Genomic DNA, 19,548 nt, shown 5'->3' on the forward strand with positions numbered 1-19,548 from the left:
GGAAAAGGCTCTTTACTCATATTCTCATCATACTCAGGTGTAAATGGGTACCTGTATATGTCTGAAAAATCATAATATCGCCTTACAGGCATCATGTCTCGTTCTACATGTTACGTGTTGCTGTTGGTCAGGACCTTTCGTACAGCACTAAGTACATTGGTGGTATGCTCTTGGAATCTACATCTGATCCCTATTTGTTCCCAGTTCCCCTTTGTCTTACTTTTTCTTGGATGCTTTAATTGTAATTCTAGAACTTTTTACGATCCCATTTTCTTCCTTTTTACTGGCGCTGATATAACCTAAATGTGTTGCAAGCGCCGTAAAACCCTTAAAAACAAAACAAAAAACAAACAGCACTTTGAGACAGTTTAGTGGATATTGCGCCTAAAATAGCTCACGTTTTGTCTTGGAATGAAATTGCATGATTTTGTCCTGGCCATGGCCGGATATCCTGGCTAGGAGGGAAACAAACAAATGTATGATGTCATGATTTTTTTCTCGTGTGCTTTTTATATAAAACTGGAATTTTTTGACGATCCCAATTTCTTCATTTTCTATTGGTTCAAAATGACCTAAATGAGTTGTAAGCTTCATAAAACCTTTAAACATAATAACAAACTTACTCTCTGTCTATGCATGTGAACTTTGCTATATAGGCTACAGTGCAACCCTTGAACTTCAGATCTACAATTTTCCCCGTAAAATCCCTGCTGACGATGACATCACCATCACCTCCACCACCAACGCTATCATCATCATGCACCATCGTCATCATGGCATCACCATCCTTTATTTGCTGCCTTATGAACGAGTTAAATACAAAGAAGAAAACAGTTATCAAGAGCTCGACTGGTACTACTAAACATTATCTAATATATCAACAATCTTCTTGAGTTCTAAAATCCAAAAGATATCTTTGTTACTCGTGTAACAATTTTGATAATAATTTCGTCATGTACAGATTATTGCTAAATTGTCTATTACAACAGATTGGAGAGAATATATTCCCGTCCTTTTGGAACAAAATAAATAATTAAACAAATAAAATTAGACTAACATTAAAAAAAAAACACAAAAAAAACTCAAAAATCAGATTAGTAATTAACAAATAATTATTTATTGCATAGAAAATTAATATAAAAGTAAAAACAATAAAGTGATCAAAATGACAAGGAAAATTAATAAATATGCCGACATGTTCCTTTCATCTCTCATATCCCAAAGTTTGCCCTAAACATGTCTGTTATTGTTATACTCTCAGGTTACAGTGGAATCCGCATAAAGTCAACACTCCTAAAGTCATCTTCTGCTTAAAGCACTCCAACCTGATCCAAAAAAAAAAAAATGTACATTATTTACCTGAATGTAACTTGACTGTTTACACCTTGAGGGCAGTCACACCCATGTGACTTAGATGTCATTGAAGAAAAGAAACCTTTCAAAATTCGATTTATTTACAGTTTAGGAATTCATTTTTATCAATAAAAATCAAAACGTAAGATTAAAATACAGTACTCGGTGGATTCTGGCACGCTCTTAGGAGAAGTCAAAAATGTTGCTGGAATCTGAGAGTGCCAAAGTCTAACACTCATACTCATGGGAAGTAACGACTTATATAGATAATAATAATAATAATATATAGCACTTGTATCACACATAACCATGACTAGGTCATGCTCTATGCGCTTCACAGTTACAAGAATGACAATTTTAAATATCACACACAAACACACACACCTACACACAAGCAGACACCCTTTCAGTTATTGCTCAAAAGAAGAAAATTAAAAAAAAAAAACATCTATATCAAATAAATGTGAAACATTGACAGAGACTTAAATATATGTTTTTGTAGAAAAAGAAAGGTTTGTAATTTTGATTTAAAAACATCGACACTTAATGAATACTTCACGAATAGATACAATTCAGTAACCCAGCCCCAGCGTGATGTATTGCAGAACATACTGGAATTCAACATTTTAGAACCCAATGAGTGCTGTAAATAAAATCAAAGTTAATCAGAATTTTTAAAGTTAAATTTCAGCATCTTGTCTATCCAATATTTCATCATCAGAATTATCTGTAGGTCACTTGATACCCCCACTCAAGAACAAACCATTATCTTTACTCTTTCTTCCCTTCCACCATCCGACTTTGGAACTCCTTACCAACCAATCGTAAACAAACCCTTTCGACTGATGACTTCAAAAACGAAGTTTTAGTCAAACATTAAATGTTTCGGCCTGAAGTTGGAGAATAAAATTTACCGTGTGATAGAATTCAATATGTATTGTATTAACGTTTACTGCCCAATTTAAACCTGAAAACTTCATTTGGATCCAGGTATTCCCCAAAGTATTTCGTAGGTAAATCTCTATCTGGTAATTTTTTCTTTGGAACTTTCTTCTTTAACTCTGCTTTAAACAGATTTATCTGGTGTTGTGTGGGACGTCGCCTGAAAGGAGAAAAAAAAATGATATCAGAGGGAAGAAAAAGGAAGTTATATTTACCCTCTACATGAGAAAAAAAATATCAGATGGAAGAAAAAGGAAGTTAGATTTAAAGATCTGAACAAGTGTGTATGAAAGGTGCCAGACAAAGCAATAAAGAAAAATAGAAGAAAAAAAAACCATCCCAAAAAATCAGTCTACCTCGAGGTAGACTGATTTTTTGGGATGTTTTATTAAAAACAGTTTTTTAGTTTTTTCTTTCTTGCTTTGTCTGGCACCTTTCATACACACTTTGTTCAGATCTTTATCTTATACTGGTGCCTGCTCCTGAATTTCTTTAAGTTAGATTTAACCTCCTTTAAAAAAAAAAACAACAAACAGAGCTGAACAAATTGAAATCATATTCAAAGAATACCACGATTTTATACACCAACCTCATTTGGTTTTAAATCAATAACAATGGACGGTACAATAAAATATTGAAAGATTGACAATTCAATTTGAATAGTAATAACTGAGAAATTATTATTATTATTATTATTATTATTATTATTATTATTATTATTATTATTATTATTATTATTATTATTATTATTATTATTATTATTATTATTATTATTATTTTAAAATTATTATTATTAATATCCTAATATCTCTTGTGGGTAGGATCTGGTAAAAAAATCGACTTAATTGAAAATCGTCTTAAGAAGCATTGACTTATGTAATGTTAGCTGTATATTTTCATTGTGTAAGCGTGCACATTATTGACATAGTCTTCTTCTTGTCAATGATATCAAATTAGAACTTACTCAACCACTGGCAAGGGGGATGTGTAAGCAGTGGAAGCAGCAGTGGTTATGCTTCTCTCCACAGAGGCGGGGGCGTGAGCTTTGTCATACTCTTCTTGTTTAAACTTGACAAAACAAAGTGGACATGTCACTTCATTTTTGACTGAGGAAATGGAAATACAAATGCAAAGATATCAAAATGGCAACAAAACAAAAAGAAATTGTGCAGAAATGAAAAAAGAAAAAGTTATTTAAAACTAAGACCGCAGAATTTGTCAACATGTTAGCTGTATAAATAAAATAAATTTAATCAACAAATGTCTATTTTAAGTTGGTTTTCTATTTTTCATTTCACTTATTCATGATAACAAAAACAAAAACGCAACTAACTTTCATATGATTTATAAACAAAAGTCAAAAAGTTGGAATGGGGTTGGGCAGGGGGGGGGGTGGGGGGGAGTGGTAGGTGGGTTGGAAGTTCCAGATAGTTCGGTTCCAGAGCACTTGCCTCGCATCCTGTCAAAACTTTTAATATGCCTATTGCCCCTCCCCCTTAGTCACCCAGTAGTGATTGGATAGCTGGGTCTTTTTATATCTTGTGGAATGTATATTGCTATAGAACTAGCATTCTATCCAAAGGGTTGGTAACGGTAGCAAACAACTACTTATTACTAGAATCAGTTTAAATCTACAGAAACCGAATAATCTCCGATCCGAAAGAGTCATAGCACAAGACCACATAGCCGTCTTGTATTTGCTTATATTTCTTTTATCTTATTCTTTAGAACCATGAAGTCTTTGGAGCAGGAGTTCATCATGGATTATGTAGGGTTTAACTTATAGTAACAATTGCCTGCTAAACATAAAGGGACAACTGCTTGCTATCCTTTTGATAGGGCGTTGGTCTATTACCAGCTACTTTCAATCACACCTAAAAGATTCAGCTATCCAATCACGCTGAGGGAACGGAGAGATGAGAAGAAAAAAAGAAAAAAAGCTTGAATCATCATCAGATCAAAACGAGTCTATTTGCTTGTGAGGTGGCTGTTCTACAGACTGAGCATCCAGAAACTACAGTGGAATCTGCATAAAGTCAACACCCCTAGTTGGTTCAACATTTTCTGTTCTCTATCTGTGTTCCATTGATAATGAATAAAGTCAACCAATCTTTCCGGTTGATCCAGTGGTACCGACTTTATCAGGATTCTACTGTAGTTTCCTTAGTACTTCAGCCAAATTGCCCCATTTGCCTACCAGCCTTTTCCATGAGCAAAGGATGGCCTCCCTTCTTTGCAGAGTCCAAAACATTATCTCCCTTGAAGTTTTCAATCTCCATACTGCCATCGTGTTGAAGGAAACAATTAAAGCATTCTGCATGACCAGCTTCTGTAGCGTAATGACCAGGGGTATTGCCATAGTCTGAAAAGTGAAAGTAAATAGAAACTCATTGAAACTTGATATTATGATTCTGTTGTTACTATTTCAAAGCATTTTCTTATTGTAAATTTTGTAATGGGTAATTGAAAAGAAGCCTGGTAAATACAGGGGAATCTGCATACGTCAACACTCTTCAAAAGTCTACTTCTGCTTCAAGTCAACACCTCTTGTTGGTCCCAAATTTTCTGTTCTTCATTTAAGTGTATTCCCTTCAGATCAGGCGACTGCAAAATAATGTGCAGTTACAAGTTACAAGATATTTTAAACATTTTAATCAACCAGGTGTGCCTAACAAATAAACTATTGCATCATTTTTCAGCTCTCATTATTTATGTGATGTTCCCCAAGACCGCCAAATGGGATAAAATTTAAAATGTCTCGCTCGATTTAACCCTTTCTTTACCAACCATTTTCAGAATTTTCCCCAAAATTTTACACCCATCCAACACAAAAATAGTTTTTTCTTACTCAAACAGAAAAGCAACAAATACATTTTATGCATAATATTGATTAGCAAGACGAACTCTACAACACAGTGTCACGTTTTTTATAGCTATAATAAAACATTTTTCTTTAAAAATTGTGTGATTTACAAAAGAAGTCTGAATGATAAAAGTGCTGGTTGTATCGTAACGCATGGTTGGTAAGGAGAGGGTCAAAGGGGAATGGATGGTGATAGACTTGATGTCATTATTGATTATAATTTGTTCATCGGAAGACAAGGGATGATTCCATCCTTATTCATCTCATTCGGAAAATTTTTATTTTTCATTACATGGAAAGAAAAAGAAAATCTTATGTCTGCTGAAGGTCTCCATGCTTTCTGATTTCCCAATGTAAATTACAGTGAAATCCACAGAAAGACAACTTCCGAATAAAGTCAACCCAAATTTTCTGTTCTTTATCTCATTAGTGTATTCCATTGATAACGGATAAAGCCAACCTTGCTTAAAGTCAACCAATCTTTCTGGTCCGGCAGTGTTGGCTTTATCAGGATTCCACTGTAAATAGATAAACCTATCACAGACAGATCATTCAAATAAAGTGGCTTCCCAATTATCAGCTTTGATTCTACTACCTTTGATCTGAAGAGCTCATGGTGCAATAATTATATAAAACATATTAATTTAAATATAAACCACTCAAGCATTGAAACTCACTATCTTTCAAATTAACATCGGCTTCACTTTCCATTAGCCAGTGGAACACATTGACAGCTCCATGTAAAGAAGCCTGTGGTGAAAAAGAAAGTATAATAATATAGAATATATGGAGTTATATTCACAAAAAAACCCCAAAAGAGTACAGATTTGCAGATGTCCTAAGTGATAATGCTGAAATTACATTGCATTTTATACACCATGAATATTCGCTCTTAGATTTTTTAATATATACTTTTTTTTTCTTTTGAGTTTAGTATGCTTGTGACTCTTTTACGTCATATCAATGCATAAGAAGAAAAGAAAGATGAGAATAGATCTATGGGGGTTATAAATATTTATCATTAGATTTAATAATGATGATGATGATGATGATGATGATGATGATGATGATGATGATGATGATGATGATGATGATGATGATGATAATAATAATAATAATAATAATAATAATAACAACAATAACAATAATAATAATAATAATAATAATAATAATAATAATTATGATTTTAAAAATAATAATAATAGTCCCAGGAGACAATTATTGCAAAGTTACAGTTAGAAAAAAAACCAACAAAAAACAAAGGAAGACACACACAGAACACATAAATTCTCTCTCTCTCTCTCTCTCTCTCTCTCTCTCTCTCTCTCTCTCTCTCTCTCTCTCTCTCTCTCTTTGACGTACTATGTGTGAAGACGACTTTCCTTCTCCCTGAGTGACATCAATAGCAGTTCCTTGTTTCACCAAGAATTTCAAGCAGTCAACGCGATCATGCCTTGCTGCCAAGTGACCAGCCAAGCTTGTGCTACTATCTCCTAGGGTTGTGTCACAATCTCTCTCGACTAAACAAACAACTGACTCTAAACCTGAGAAGGTAAATAAATATACACGATGGAACATGTGTACTGAAATTTAAAAATTGGAAAATCTGTCTCAGTCTCAGAGTACCCTACGAGGGAAAAATTGTTTGATTAAAAAAAAAAAACAAATAGAAAAAAAAGATATATAGGTGAAAAATGATAGATATTTATAGATAGATAGAGTGAGGAGATAGATAGATAGATAGATAGATAGAGAGAGAGAGAGAGAGAGAGAGAGAGAGAGAGAGAGAGAGAGAGAGAGAGAGAGAGAGAGAGAGAGAGAGAGAGAGAGAGGGAGGGAGAGAGAGAGAGAGAGAGAGAGAGAGAGAGAGAGAGAGAGAGAGAGAGAGAGAGAGAGAAAGAAATATTATAATAATGTGTGAATGAGTACTTGGCTATAATCTGTAACGGGGGAACAAATACTGTAAGACTACTAGAATAAAGAAGATGCCTAACAGGCGTCATGTATTGCATGAAATTGAAATCGGATTCCGTATAGCCTGCTAAGAGAATAAATGAAGAGTTGTGGATAGCAGTGAACATGGTAAATATGTGGAAATGCACCATACTAACGTACATTGTAATTTAATCATTGATGTAGTTTTTAAATACTGCAACTATCAACATGCAAAACAAAAAAAGTCCTTCAGAGCCATTGGGCCCATAGAGCCGCAGTTTATCCCAGTTTCTATAGTGTGAAACGGACAACAACAATTGCTTGCTATCCTTTGGATAGGACATTAGTCTATCGCAAAGTACTTTCCGCAAGATTTAACAGACCCAGCTACCCAATCATGTTGGGTGGACAGGGGGGTCAGAAAAAATCTTGACTGCACCCGGATCAATCTGGGTCACTTTGCATGTGAAGCAAGTACTCTACAAACTGAACTATCAGGACCCCACATGCAATATATCTAGAAAAAAAGATACATTAATTGTTATACAAGACATATACCTCCGTGTTGGGCCGCATAGTGTAATGGGGTTTTTCCAAGTTCACACTGACAATCAAGATCTACTCCGTGGTCAAATAGCACTTGTAAAACCTTTGTGTGATTTCTCATTGCAGCCAGATGAGCTGCTTGCCTTCCTTTGTGATCTGCAGCCACAAGATTTGCTCCTGTCAATCATAGAAAAAAAGAAGCATTTGATTTGATAATTATAAAAAAATTAATTGTTAATTCACTCAACCCTAACACCGACTATATCCGTAGTTTGCCCGGGTTACTTTTACCCCATGCCTATTTATTACATTTTTCTGAGACAAATTATAGGCGTATACAGTACATGCCGGCTTTAATGCCGAACCGTGCTTGAGTGCGAAGTAGAGATTTCCATGTAGAGAATTTCCACAGTTTCTTCCCTTTGTATGGAACTTGTGATCGCGCACAAGTCTACTATTTTTGGGTTTTTTCTTTTTGGTTTGTTGTTGTTTTTTTTTGGTTTTATTTATTTATTTATTTATCATTGCAATAACAATAAGGAAAGAGTAATGAAGAAATCGAAGGGTATGGAAAAGGTAGTGAAAATAAAAACATGGAATAATTTGACATGGTGAAGAAAGTTGGGTGTTGGGAAGGATTGGGGCTGTTTCATTTTGAGTGGAAATAATCAGTAAGAGTGCTTTGCTTTCAATTTGAAATAACACTCCCCTGTACAGCTCTTGTAATTGCCTCAAATTTAGTTTGAGATGTGAGGCCAGCAGACTCCATGATGAAACGAATAGTGTTCAGGCTTTGCAACAGCTCAGAGGAAGAAGGCATTTTGACCGCTGATTCTTCTACTTCTTCATCAACACTCTCCTCTTCCACCTCAACTCGGGGCCGCTTCCTTATAAACGACGGGAAGTGTGTGTAGCACGCACGAGACTCGGCTATGCTCACTGCTGTGTACGGGTGTCAAAGCTACACACACACTACCCACACGACACAGGCTAACTGCAGCACTCGTGCATCACGCGTACTTAGATGTGTAGCTCTATTACTATTACTTACGTTCTTCGTGTTTGTCTTAACACACTACCGCTGCGGTGTTCGAATTTTATGGGTCATTGTTGAAACGTAGTATGTCGGCCCCAGTGATTGTATTCACTGTCTTGTAAATGAAGCGTGCCCGAAGCCGAAGTTCCCGTGCTTGAAGGCGTGCAATTTATATAGTAAAAATTAGGTAAGAGCAGTTTAGCGTGCTTGAGTCCGAAACGTGCTTTATGCCGGCGTGTTTAATGCCGGCATGTACTGTATCAAAGCTAATGTTTTTAGTTTTTACATAATAATGGTAGTTGAATAAAACTATCTATGTACAGGCTCATTTTTAATACATTTTTTTTCCAATTTTGAAAAGTAGCAAAAATCTCTAGGATTGAGCAAGTTAATAAAGAAATGGGAGAATAAAGGAGAGTTTGTTTCTGATAGCCAAGCACACTCTGTCACCTAAATTGATGTTCACATTTTAAAAAAATTTGGTGAGAACTGGTCAGTTTCCAACATTTATTGCCAGTGGTTACAGACTGCCTTCTTGTCAAGATATTTATCAAAACTAGCTGCAGTTCCATGAGTAAGGAAGACTCTGACCTGTAATCAGAAGGTCTGAGGTTGAATCCCCAGTCAAGGTCGACTGATTTTTTGGGATGTTTTTTTTTCTTCTATTTCTCTTTCTGGCTTTGTCTGGCACCTTTCATACACACTTGTTCAGATCTTTATCTTATACTTGTACCTGCTCCTTAATTTCTTTAAGGAAGACTCTTATACTGTTACTTTTAAGATCAATATACTCCATGTCTTATTGCACGCCTCTGTAGAATAAATACAGAATTTTCAGTTCATTGAATCTTTTATTTGAGGTTTGCGTCCAGCAAAAATTCAATATTAATGGTTTGAATGGTCCAAGTATCCAGTATAAGTTGTCATATAAAGAGTTCTTTGTCATACAATTTCCTTTCGGGAATTCATAAATAAAATATATAATTCTGAAACACAGTTCAGTTGGATTTATATTCATCAGATAACCGTATTTGTTCAAAATCTTGATTTGCCACCATGATAATTTAAAATCTGTGGTGATGGTCACAAAAAGTGAAAAAGGAGGAAAATTATGTCCCACTTTTACTGCACTAACCCCCACTTTTAGAAAAATTAAGATGATAAACTATCATTGATACTCTAGCTAACTTCTGGAGAGTGGGAAACTGCACCTTTTTGTTACACACATATCAAGTCTCTCACTACCAGTACATTTCATTGGGGGAAATATAATTATTTTTAAAGGGAGAAATTCCTACTCTGACTCCAAAATCGGGGATTTCCGCGAATGCGAGGTAGACCATCAGAGTTTACTAGAATTTAAAAAGTTGAATTGTACTTGCCCTTTTCAGCCAAAAGTTTAAGACATTTCGTTTCTCCATTAAAAGCTGCTAGATGCACTGCTGTTTGTCCATTCCTGTCTGTGATGTTTAAGTCTGACATAACATCTGTTAGCAAAAGAACACAATCAAAATGGCCACCAATACAAGCTTCATGTAGAGGGATGCGCTGGCTGGCAGTTTTAATTGTAGGATCTGCTCCTCCCTCAAAATAAAGATGAGAAAAAATATCTTATTTGACGATGTCATGATTTTCGAATTCAACGTTTAAAAGTTACAATAATTACAAAACTACAAAAAATAGGAATGACACCAGAATGTATTTTGTTTTATAGATGTATATAAACATTTATAATGAATTCCTACAAAAACGTACATAATAGCCTTCACAATGCAACAATTTCAGGGTTTCACTGAGATGGGAGATTTTCAGGGATATTTTCTGATCACGATAATCTAGTTGTTGCTACACTTAGTAATGTTCTATGAAAGTAAAAAAAACAACAAAAACAAAAAACAAAACAAGATAAACCACATTTGTCAAAAACAGGAAGAATCTACTAAGAGATCAAACGAAAATCTTAAATTCAAAAGATATTTTACTTACTCTAAGTAATTCAGCTAAAACAAATGTTTGTCCATATGTTGCTGCAACAGATAAGGCATTGCGCCCAAATCCCTCTCGTGTTGCAACTGTGTCAGCGCCAATTTTCTGCTCCATCAACATACGTCTGACTTTTTCTGCATCTCCCTGTTCTGTTGCTGACATGAATTCATCTTTGACAGCTTGAACAAAAAAAGTATATACATATATTAGGAATCTTATCTGAACTTGGTTTTGGCATTTAAAAATCTCACTAAAGATTGCCCTACAGTATATATTGGCCACATTGCTCCTTGATGTTCATTAGATCTTATTTTACACGCCATCAACTCTACTTTTCAGGACAAGAGCCTCATATTTTTATCAAAATTCACCTAACCCTAATTTTTTGAAAAATGACAGTCACGATCTTGACCTACTGCTTGTTGTGAGTAGTGAGCACAGTTTGCTCTTCAGTCTTACTGTCAGGTGAGCACTTTTCACTCAGTGAATGTGTCTTACCGAGGGCCTTATCTTTGTCTCTCTCCCCCCTCCTCCCCAACAATTGTTTTATCTGCCTCTTTCTCTCTCTCTCTCTCTCTCTCTCTCTCTCTCTCTCTCTCTCTCTCTCTCTCTCTCTGTCTTCTTCTCTTCTCTATTTACAACTGTCTTCCTTCCCTTCTTTCTTCCTCTTCTTTATTTTCAAAGCTGATTGGTCAAAACATGTCTAAAAAAACAATTGCTTGGTTAGTCATAACACTAAATTGAAAGTCCAAGTCATTCATCTTCAAAGCTTCGATGTACCAACATCTAAATATATTTTCGCACGAAGAGACAGAAAAAGATTAATTAAAAAAACAAAAACTCACGCAAACCATTTCATTATGCCAAAAGAATCACCAACTGACTCTTTGTTAAGAGCTAACAATTTCTGACTGGGGTGTAAGTTAATTAATATATTATTGTACATAATTGTTGACAGTTATAACTTGTTGTAAATCAAATGATGTGAGTGAATTAGCTATTTTCATTTTGTGTATTGACATTCACCATGGACAAATTGATGCCCTTTGTGTTAGCAGTCAGAGGACAGCTGTTATAATGATACCAATATAAAATGAGGATGGTATATGATATGATTGTGAGAATAATTATAATAGTTATGATAATGATAAGCCCTTATATTGCACGTCTCATCCCTCATGGGTTTAGACTGCTAAGCGCAATCTATCACATAAAACACTTGTATAAGTATAACTGCACATAATACAACTCGAACAGGTTCCTCTTTGGATTTACTTAGATTCTGTTGACTGAGCCCATAAACTCGCTGCCTTCACATCGACAAATTGGAATGGCCTAGAGTTACTTGTTGTGTGTCTAATTTTCAGCCCTTAAAAATACTGTATCCTCGTTGTTACAAGAGAACTCCTCAATGTCCAGCCAATGTCTGACAGTTACTAAATACTGTGACCACTTGTAATGGAGCTGTCCCATCGATGAGCGAGAACCAGCATGTGGACCTGACATATGGGATGTCCACCAGAGAGAGAGAGAGAGAGAGAGAGAGAGAGAGAGAGAGAGAGAGAGAGAGAGAGAGAGAGAGAGAGAGAGAGAGAGAGAGAGAGAGAGAGAGAGAGAGAGAGAGAGAGAGAGAGAGAGAGAGAGAGAGAGAGAGAGAGAGAAGAGAGTTTCAGTTTTAATTGGCGATGATGATTAGAGAAAAATAAAACATGAAATAAATATTCTCTAATCGTTTTGAGTCAGCATTAAACTTTACCAGGAGGAATGGATTTTGGCGTTGATTTCCGACTGGAATCCGCTGATCTCAATCCATTTTGAGACTGGTTAGCAGAATCTAATCTGCTATCAACAGATAGATCCGCCATTTTTGTTTACTATTGAAAACAAATTTGTTTGTTGTCGTATTGGTATCCAGGCATTTAACAAATATTTTTTTATGCAAAACACTTTCTCAATAAATTAATTTTACGAAATATCAATCTTAATACATATCCTTATTCCTTATGTGAATATATGATTCCGTGAATAAATGAATATTTTAAAATGGTATGTCGTAAAAACATTACTGACGGTTGAAAATGGTGCAAATGTTTCAAAAGTGGCAGCAGTACCTATCTATGCATCTGTGTCATCTGAACAACACCAATAGCTATCTACTAAAAGAACAGAATCAATTTGGGGTACCAAGAAAAAAATATAGCAGAGACTACCATTACCCAATTAAACGAAACTTTAATTGAATGTCAGCAAAGAGAATTTCTACGAACTACGAACTGTTTCCGGAATCCATTGTATCCAGTGTATACTGTCTGTGTCAGCTGTGCTTACCATGTAAGATATTATTATTGACTGTTAGTTTGAAAAATAAAATCCCGACTTTGTGCCACCAGAGCTTGTCTTAATAATCATATGTATTAATATTGTAATTATGTATAGACGAATCGTTCGATATATTTCGTTTTCAGACACTCAGTAATCAACAATCCAGTTTGTTTACACTTGGCAACGCCACAAAATAAACTAAAGTTCGTTGACTTTCCATACTCTCATAGATTTAGCTATAGGTAAACACTTTTGTCTTTGAATGGAAGCCAATGCATGAAGGAATCTAAGCATACTTTTTGTGTGCTGGTTTTGTCAGAGTGGTTAATAATGATAATGAGAAGAGTATCTAGTCTATCTAATCTATCTAGACGTCTAGATTCTAGATTGTAAATAATAAAAAAAGTATTATTAGACGTCTCGTATTATGAATTGGGGCAAATGTTCCGAAACCTATCGCTAAACTTTGAAAAAAACTCAACAGACGTGTTAAAACGATACATATATTTATATTAAGTAAATATTGACCTTTTTCCATTATATACCTATTGGGCAATTAACATTTCTTGTTTTCCATTTGATTCAGCAACACACAATGGCAGAGTGTGTTAAAGTAATCGTAAGATGCCGTCCCATGAATCAGCGAGAGAAGGATCTAAAATGTTCTTGTGTAGTATCTATGGAATCAAAGAGAGCTGTCTGCAGCATTACCAACCCTGCTGACAAGAAACCTGTTCCGAAGAATTTTACTTTTGATGGAGCTTATTTCACAGATTCAACAACAGAACAGATTTATAATGAGATTGCCTACCCCCTTGTAGAGGTATTTCATTCATGAAAGTCTTGAATTTTGGATATTTATTTGGTCTGTCAGCTTTCTTAAGAATTAGACACTTTAGATACAATTTATTCAAGCATCGCGTACAGTTAATTACGCATTAATAAGTGGTTGTACCCAAATTGTGGTGCTTTTCTGATGGTGAAAATCTGTAGTGCATTTTAAAGGTCTCATCTATATTTAATATCTTAGTACCAGCAGATATGGTGTTCCATTATTGGAACATGTTTGGAAAGAAAAAGTAAAGGCGACTTTAGATAATAAAAGGAAGAATAGTAAACATTGTATATAATAACTGACTACGATTGTATTTTATCTGGCTTCATGTTATGAAGATATTTTGGTGTTTTTTATAAAAACGATTCAATCGTTTGTTCGATTGTCCTTACTCTTTATTTCATGTTGTGATGAACACTGTGCCTTTTCCATGTGGATATTGGTTATGGATGAGAAGGCATTTGTAATTATTTTGTTGCATTCCTCTGTTGTTTTTTTTTGTTTGTTTTTTTTTTCTCTATTTTTCAAAACCTATTTTTTTTATTATTTCGATTCTGAGTAATATTGTTAATTTCTATTTTTGATTTAGATAGTATTAATTACCATTCTATTGTATGTCTTACACAATGCAGGGTGTTTTGCTTAAAGATGAGATCCCCGTTTGACATTTTGTAGGGAATGAATAAAGTCAATGAAATACAAATCTGGTTGCTTGGATGTCAGATTTAATATTCCGTCATTTGATGTTGATAGTTTTATCTTTACTTTATCATTCAACGTTGTTTTTTCTAATGGAATAATATAGTGTTAAGTGCCTGAACGGAATTAAGACTATTAACGATAAACCAAAGACGACCATTAGCAATGAATATTGACAACAATGATCAGTTTGGTATAACCAGTGGGTATATTATAAGTATGAGAAGAAGAAGAAGAAGAAGAAGAAGAAGAAGAAGAAGAAGAAGAAGAAGAAGAAGAAGAAGAAGAAGAAGAAGAAGAAGAAGAAGAAGAAGAGATAATAGTAGTAGTTGTAAAAGATAAAGAAGAGAAGGAGAAAGCGGAGCAGAATTATATTTTTTTAAATCCCCTTTTCAGGGAGTGACAGAAGGATATAATGGAACAATATTCGCCTATGGACAAACAGGCTGTGGAAAAAGTTTTTCAATGCAAGGAATCCCCAACCCAGCAACACAAAGAGGAATCATTCCGAGGTATTTTACATTTTTAAAAAGCTGCTTGGAGTTCAATAAATTGGAAAATTACCCTTTTAAAAATACTAAATTCCATTGTATTTCACAATTCACTTTCTTTATTCCTTTTCATTCACTTCCAGTTGAAATCGCATTACTTTTGCTTGCTGTTTATACACGATCTGTTCTTCGGAATGCCTATAGCCTATATCTTTCATTTATTATTTCATTTAATAATTTGTCAGGGTTGTAATTTTTTTATGGGGATCCTGAGCAAGTGACAAGATGGGATTACAAAAATGATTTAATCCAGAATATACAGATACTTCATTTATTATTTTTTTTTTTTTGTGTGTGTGGGGATCCCAATAGCTCAGTTGGTAGAGCACTCGCTTCAAATATAAAGTGACCTGGTTTGATCCCAGGTGAAGTCGATTTTTTTGTCCACCCAGCAGTGAAAGGGTAGCTAGGTCTCTTAGATCTGGTGGAAAGCACTTCACGATAGATTAGCATCCTATCCAAAGGGTAGCAACAATTACTATTGTCTGTTTAACGTCATAGAAACTAGGATAAACTCTGGCTCCATGGACCTTGTGGCTCTGAAGGACTGTTCAGTTTTGATCTCCACTTTCATGTTTCTGTTTGAACTCATCTTCTTTGTCATACTTTTTGCCTTTTAACCAAAATTTGTATTGATTTGTATTTCACGTGTTTTGTTTTCAGATCTTTTGCACATATTTTTGAAACTATAAGTCTATCAGAAGGTACTAAATTTCTCATCCACGCATCCTACCTGGAAATCTACAATGAAGAAATTCGAGATTTATTAGGAAAAGATGTGAAACAAAAGCTGGACCTGAAAGAACATCCAGACAAAGGAGTCTATGTCAATGGTGAGGGAGTGAATATGTTATAATTAGTTGCAGAGTTACATACAAGCACCTCATGGGTTACCACTTAAATGCTTTTAGAGATCATTCAGGAAAATAATGTTTTATTAAGAAGGGAAAATTTTGGTTGAAAAAAGATTAAATTTAATACTTTCTTTGATTTTTTTATCTTGTCTTTTACTTGTTGATATTACGTAGTCCTTCAGTGCCCATGTAGCTAGAGTTGATCCCAGTTTTTATAGCGTGAAATGGACAATGGATAGGATGCTAGTCTATCAAGAAGTACTTGACCCAGCTACCCAAATTTTGCTGGGTGGATAGGGGGGGGGGGGGGGGTCAAAAAAAGAATCTCCCCTATGTGTGAAACGAATGTTCCACCAAATGAGATTTTGGGACCCCTACGTGTTGATATTTATTGATTGATACAGTGAATGGGATAACAGTGGTTACTCAGATGGGAAGGGTCTGGTTAGTTTAAATCTTTCACAGCGTTACTTGTTTCACCGTTCTTTGTTTCCCTATATTTACAAACACCCAGAAAATTATTAGCCACTCGGTTTAATATTCCAGATGCAACTTAGTTTAATATTCCAAATATAAAAACAATTCAGTGAGCTTTGAATAATGACTTTATGCATAGTGAAGCACATGTCTCTGTCTTAGATCCCACTTTTTTGTATCCCAGTCTCGCTAAGATACCAGTTATCGAAAGAAACAGAATATTGAAAGACTGTCTTTTTTTGCCAATGCACCCAAGATCCTGATTTTAAACAGGATTTTTACCAAAAAAGCTCCGATCTGTTAAACGTGGTTGTCAAAGATTATGTCAATTCACATTGACAGCGTGGCTCAGTAGTACAGTCTTTGCTTCATACTCGAATGGTACTGAGTTCGAATACCCACTCATTGCACTATGGCTGACCCATTGGTTATTCCAGTCTTTCCTTGGAATAGACCCTTAAGACGAATTTCTCCTATAGGATGGCCCTAAAGACAAATTTCTCCTATGGGATGAAAAAAAAGGAATTTTAATTATTTATTTATTTTATTGAAATAATTGCCTTTTTAAAAAAATGTCCACTTTTAATTTTTTATAACACTTTTTTTGATTTTTTGAAATAACTTTATAGGATTATCCTTACATCCTGTTCATAACGTCAATGAATGTGAGACTATAATGGCTCGTGGTTGGACCAACAGGAGTACAGGGGCTACCCTGATGAATGCAGATTCTTCTAGAAGCCATTCCATTTTCTCTATATCCCTTGAGATGATCCAAACTGATGAGGAAGGAGAGGATCACATCCGTGCTGGCAAATTAAATTTGGTGGATTTGGCTGGTAGTGAGAGACAAGGAAAAACTGGTGAGTGGAATATTGTAATTGTATAGATCAATTGTATTGTAACCCTGGTGTGAGCAAAAGTGACCCTGGGATAAGTTAAGCTATCATATTTTTTTTTAATCTCTATATGAAAATTGCAATGGATGAAATCATTTCATACTCATCATAAAGATTTTAAGGCATATTTGTTTAATTTTTTTATTTGAATTTTTTTCTTCTTAATAATGGTTCTGGTTGAGTTTATCATGAAGCATTACGAGAAAAATTAGGGAGCAGGCAGTGGTGTAAGATAAAGATCTGAAAAAGATCATATACACACTTTTTCAGATCATATAGCACGTGGAAATTAACCTTATTTCTTCCTTTTTATGAAAGTGTACTGCTTTCCTCTTAGCTTGTGACAATGTCAGAATAGTTTTGTTACTGATTTTAAATCACTAAAGCTATTCTTTTTTTTTTATACATTAAATTTCCTTTAGCTCTTTCTAGTTTTTTTCTGTATGTTTTTTAAATGCTGCGCTTGTACTGATGTTTTGTTAATGCTAAATATTTCATGAGTTTTAATTTTTTGTCTGTTTGCGCCTATGTGGTTTTGTGGTATGACACTCACTTTCAGAGTGGAGGGTCCAGAGTTTGAGCCTCGCTCAAGCACAGTTGAGTCCTTGGAAAAGGCTCTTTACTCACATTCTCACACCGTACTCAGGTGTAAAATGAGTACCTGGTCATTAAAAGCGTTGTCTCTCTCACAAAAAATTGTAATATCGACTAACGGGCGTCATGTCTCGTTCTACATGTTATGTGTTGCTGGTGGTCATGGACCCTTTGTAAAGTGCTTTGAGCACATTTAGTGGATATTGCGGTATATAAAAGCTCACTTTTTTTGTTCATTTTCACAGGTGCTACTGGTGATCGATTGAAGGAGGCAACAAAGATCAATCTGTCACTGTCTGCCCTTGGTAACGTCATTTCAGCCCTTGTTGATGGAAAATCCAAACATATTCCATACAGAGACTCCAAACTGACTCGTCTTCTGCAGGTGTTTAATTCTGAAAATACAATTATTATAAGGAGGACATTTGTTTAACTTAACACTTATGCATAAAACAGTTTTACAAAAAACGACATTGATAGCAACAACAACAAAAACAACAACATAAACATCAACAAAAAACAAAAAAAAACAAAAAAAAAACAACAAAAAAACAGGAAGTAACAAGCAACCGAAACAACAATAATAATAACAAGCTAAGCCTGGGCTTCTTGATATGTAGTGTAGCCTACCATGTTTTTCTTTGTTTTTTTTTTTAAACAAAATTAGGAAGGGATTTTTGTTCCTGAAAATTTTGCTGCAATTTTTACATTGTGCACTAAGCATCATATTTTCTTCACAATCATATAAACCTTTAAGTAATTATAGTCAAGCTTGTTAGATGTGTCTCCCTAAGATCTATATTCAGGGTTGTTGTGCTTAACTGATTGTAATCATGAAATATACTGATACTACTGCATCTTTCTGTGAGAAAATGACCTCTGAGATAAATCCAATGCTTAGCTGTCACAGCAAAACAATATTTTTGACGCTAAATAAACCACATTTTACACTTGAGTATCATGAGGAAATGTGAGTAAAGTGTCTATTCAAAGGACTGCATTTCACATTGGTCACAGGAGGACTCTACGATTCGATCAGCAGGGCACAAGCCTAGTGTCATCCCATTAAAAATAAAGAAACGTACCTAAATCAACTCTGATGTGAATGAGAACCTGATGAATGGCAGTGACACATATTGTAAGAATGTTAACACTAAAAGGACACCTAACAGGCAACTAGTACTGTATAAAATGGAAATATGCTTCCATATGGCATGCAGGGGGGAATAAATGAAACATGGTGAAGCAGATTAAGCATGAGGAATCCATGGAAATGAGATGTATAAACGTTCATATTTGTAATGATGAATTAATGAAATTGATTATACAGTGTTCGCTGTATTCTAGCACGCTCTCAGGAGAAGCAAAAAAGCGTGATAGAATCTGAGGGTGCCAAAACCCGATGCCCATTGAAGGTAATGATTGATTATATAGGTAAAATTTGATCACCCAACTCCTGCGTGCCGTATTGAAGAGCGTGCTAGAATTCAGCAAGAACTGTATTCAGAAAAGCTATTTTCAAATATTATTTACTAAGGCTGGATTTCCCTATTTGTCAATTATACTTTCATCTCAGAATCTCTCCATCTCACTTGTTCTTTAACAGGATTCTCTTGGAGGGAACACAAAAACAATGATGGTCGCCTGTCTGTCGCC

General features: G+C 34.9%; 2 protein-coding genes across 4 annotated transcripts in view; one reads left to right on the top strand and one right to left on the bottom strand.

Annotated features, from left to right (window-relative positions):
- Nucleotides 1–1,094: 1,094 nt before the first annotated feature.
- On the bottom strand, nucleotides 1,095–12,552 carry LOC144978536 (uncharacterized). Its single transcript, XM_078924728.1, has 9 exons — nucleotides 12,418–12,552; nucleotides 10,662–10,840; nucleotides 10,058–10,259; nucleotides 7,652–7,816; nucleotides 6,521–6,702; nucleotides 5,836–5,908; nucleotides 4,493–4,657; nucleotides 3,260–3,401; nucleotides 1,095–2,455 (listed from the first exon to the last, which is right to left on the bottom strand). Exons 1-9 carry the CDS (start codon nucleotides 12,524–12,526, stop codon nucleotides 2,296–2,298), a joined length of 1,377 nt encoding a protein of 458 aa, XP_078780854.1. The 5' UTR covers nucleotides 12,527–12,552; the 3' UTR covers nucleotides 1,095–2,295.
- A 378-nt stretch (nucleotides 12,553–12,930) lies between these two features.
- The window catches only part of LOC144978534 (osmotic avoidance abnormal protein 3-like), a 30,603-nt gene continuing 23,985 nt past the window's right edge, over nucleotides 12,931–19,548 (top strand). For 2 of the 3 annotated variants that reach the window (XM_078924725.1, XM_078924727.1), the window contains exons 1-7: nucleotides 12,938–12,992; nucleotides 13,570–13,806; nucleotides 14,914–15,029; nucleotides 15,732–15,901; nucleotides 17,029–17,262; nucleotides 18,138–18,277; nucleotides 19,499–19,548. The exon at nucleotides 19,499–19,548 is cut by the window's right edge and continues 188 nt beyond it. In XM_078924725.1, coding sequence (XP_078780851.1) covers nucleotides 13,579–13,806; nucleotides 14,914–15,029; nucleotides 15,732–15,901; nucleotides 17,029–17,262; nucleotides 18,138–18,277; nucleotides 19,499–19,548 — 938 coding nt within the window. In that variant the 5' untranslated portion in view covers nucleotides 12,938–12,992; nucleotides 13,570–13,578. Of the gene's footprint in view, nucleotides 12,993–13,569; nucleotides 13,807–14,913; nucleotides 15,030–15,731; nucleotides 15,902–17,028; nucleotides 17,263–18,137; nucleotides 18,278–19,498 lie in introns of all 3 variants that reach the window. The other variant, XM_078924726.1, reaches the window with a different exon arrangement.

The sequence above is a fragment of the Berghia stephanieae genome, chromosome 8 (assembly GCF_034508935.2).
Source record: "Berghia stephanieae isolate SIO BIC M18660-M18661 chromosome 8, UCSD_Bste_1.3, whole genome shotgun sequence".
Lineage (NCBI taxonomy): Eukaryota > Metazoa > Mollusca > Gastropoda > Nudibranchia > Aeolidiidae > Berghia > Berghia stephanieae.

Coding starts and splice junctions, on each gene's coding strand:
- LOC144978536 (XM_078924728.1), bottom strand. CDS start 12,526: ATGGCGGATCTATCTGTTGATAGCAGATTAGATTCTGCTAACCAGTCT. Junction 7,817..10,057: donor TAAACTTTTGGCTGAAAAGG/GCAAGTACAATT, acceptor TATGATTGACAG/GAGCAAATCTTGTGGCTGCA. Junction 5,909..6,520: donor GAAAGTCGTCTTCACACATA/GTACGTCAAAGA, acceptor TTTTCACCACAG/GCTTCTTTACATGGAGCTGT.